The 1,451-nt window shown below is 43.2% G+C and overlaps 1 protein-coding gene across 1 annotated transcript; it reads right to left on the bottom strand.

Moving 5' to 3' along the window:
- LOC125343184 (ferritin heavy chain-like) lies at positions 1–513 on the bottom strand. The gene has a single exon (XM_048335451.1). It carries the CDS (start codon positions 511–513, stop codon positions 1–3), a length of 513 nt encoding a protein of 170 aa, XP_048191408.1.
- Between the last annotated feature and the right edge of the window lie 938 nt (positions 514–1,451).

The raw sequence follows: 1,451 nt of genomic DNA, 5'->3' as shown, positions 1-1,451 counted from the left end.
CTATTTAACTAGGTTCTCAAGGCCACGGCGAGCCCATATCTTGCGCAGATTCATTAGGAAACTGTCTAATTCCTCAAGGGTTTCCAGTTGCTGTGGCAGGCAATGATGCTTCAAGAAATTGCTGAGCTGTGCATCTCTTCTTCTGGTAGCCAGATGATACAGCTCCAGAAGGCTCTCAGTGATGGCTATTTCTAAATTAAAGGCATATTCTATCACCTGGAAGATACCGTGCCAGTTGTGGTCTTTAGGCTTGTCAATTCGGTTCAGTGAGACGTGGCTGCCGCGCTCCTCCTGGATCCACAGGAGTTTCTTGGATTGCTGGGTCCACTTGTGTGACTGCTGTAAGAAGAACCGTGAAAAGTGGCCCAGATCCACCTCCTTCCGATCACAGTAAAATGCCATAGACAGGTACACGTAGGCTGCATAGAGTTGTAATTGAATCTGGTTGTTGATTGGAGCTTCACAGTCGTAGCAAAAGTTGTTTTGAATCTGAGTAGTAATCACCATGGCCATTGCAGGTGGGAATGGAATACCCAGTAATATGGGGAACATTGAGAGGGTAAGTACTCTACCAAACAGGCAGTGTGGGCGCTGATGGGGCCTGGGCCCTCTTGGGAAGCCCATGGTTTGTTAGCAAGGAAATGACCAAGGAGCCCGAGTATGTGCTCCTGGCCAAGTGATCTGCGTTATTTAAGTAGAGGTGGTCACCTAGCAACAATTCCATTGAGGGAGAGGTTAGGAATACAGTTCCAGAAGCTTACTAGATCACAATCTTGACTGACCTATGAAGTTTTTTTTTCTTCCTGGGGGTGGGGGGTGCTGGTCGTATTTTTTTTTTTTTTTAGTACCTGTCTTGGGATATGAACCTAGGGCCTAGGTGCTGTCCTTGAGCGTTTTTGCTGAAGGCTAGTGCTCTATTATTGAGCCACAGCTCCACTTCCAACTTTTGGGTGATTACTTGAAGATTAAAAGTCTCAGGTACTTTTTCTACATTTGAATCATGATCCTCAGATATCAGTCCTCTGAGTCACTAGGATTGCAGGTGAGGGCAGCCAGTTCCCAGTCCTTTAAAGGTAATTTATGAATAAATACTAACATTTTGAGTTAGTCACCTGTTTCTTTAAGAAATTTCCTTGAATATTTCCCAAGTGTGATTTCATTAAAAGCAGTACTGTTTTGCCATGTTTCATTAAGCTTTATTTGAATGGCAGCTCTCTGCAGTAAGTTCATCTGTACTAACAGCCCTACTGAGGTCACAATGTGAGTGCTGAATTTCATCAGCCATCTCAAGGCACTCCACAGAGCTCTCCTGATCTATATATTTTTTAAGTTATACCTGAATATAAGTATCAGTTTTCTTCTGTAAAGGTTTTCTGACAGAAAACATGCTTTAGCTACATTCCTAGGGAAAATACTACTAACCATATGAATATATACTTCAACTTCCTCAG

The sequence above is a fragment of the Perognathus longimembris genome, chromosome 28 (assembly GCF_023159225.1).
Source record: "Perognathus longimembris pacificus isolate PPM17 chromosome 28, ASM2315922v1, whole genome shotgun sequence".
Classification (NCBI taxonomy): Eukaryota; Metazoa; Chordata; class Mammalia; order Rodentia; family Heteromyidae; genus Perognathus; species Perognathus longimembris.
Note: the sequence above shows the minus strand (reverse complement) of the source record. Positions and strands in the feature narration are given on the sequence as shown.

Excerpts from the sequence above, each read along its gene's own strand:
- LOC125343184 (XM_048335451.1), bottom strand. The coding sequence starts at position 513 with ATGGCCATGGTGATTACTACTCAGATTCAAAACAACTTTTGCTACGAC.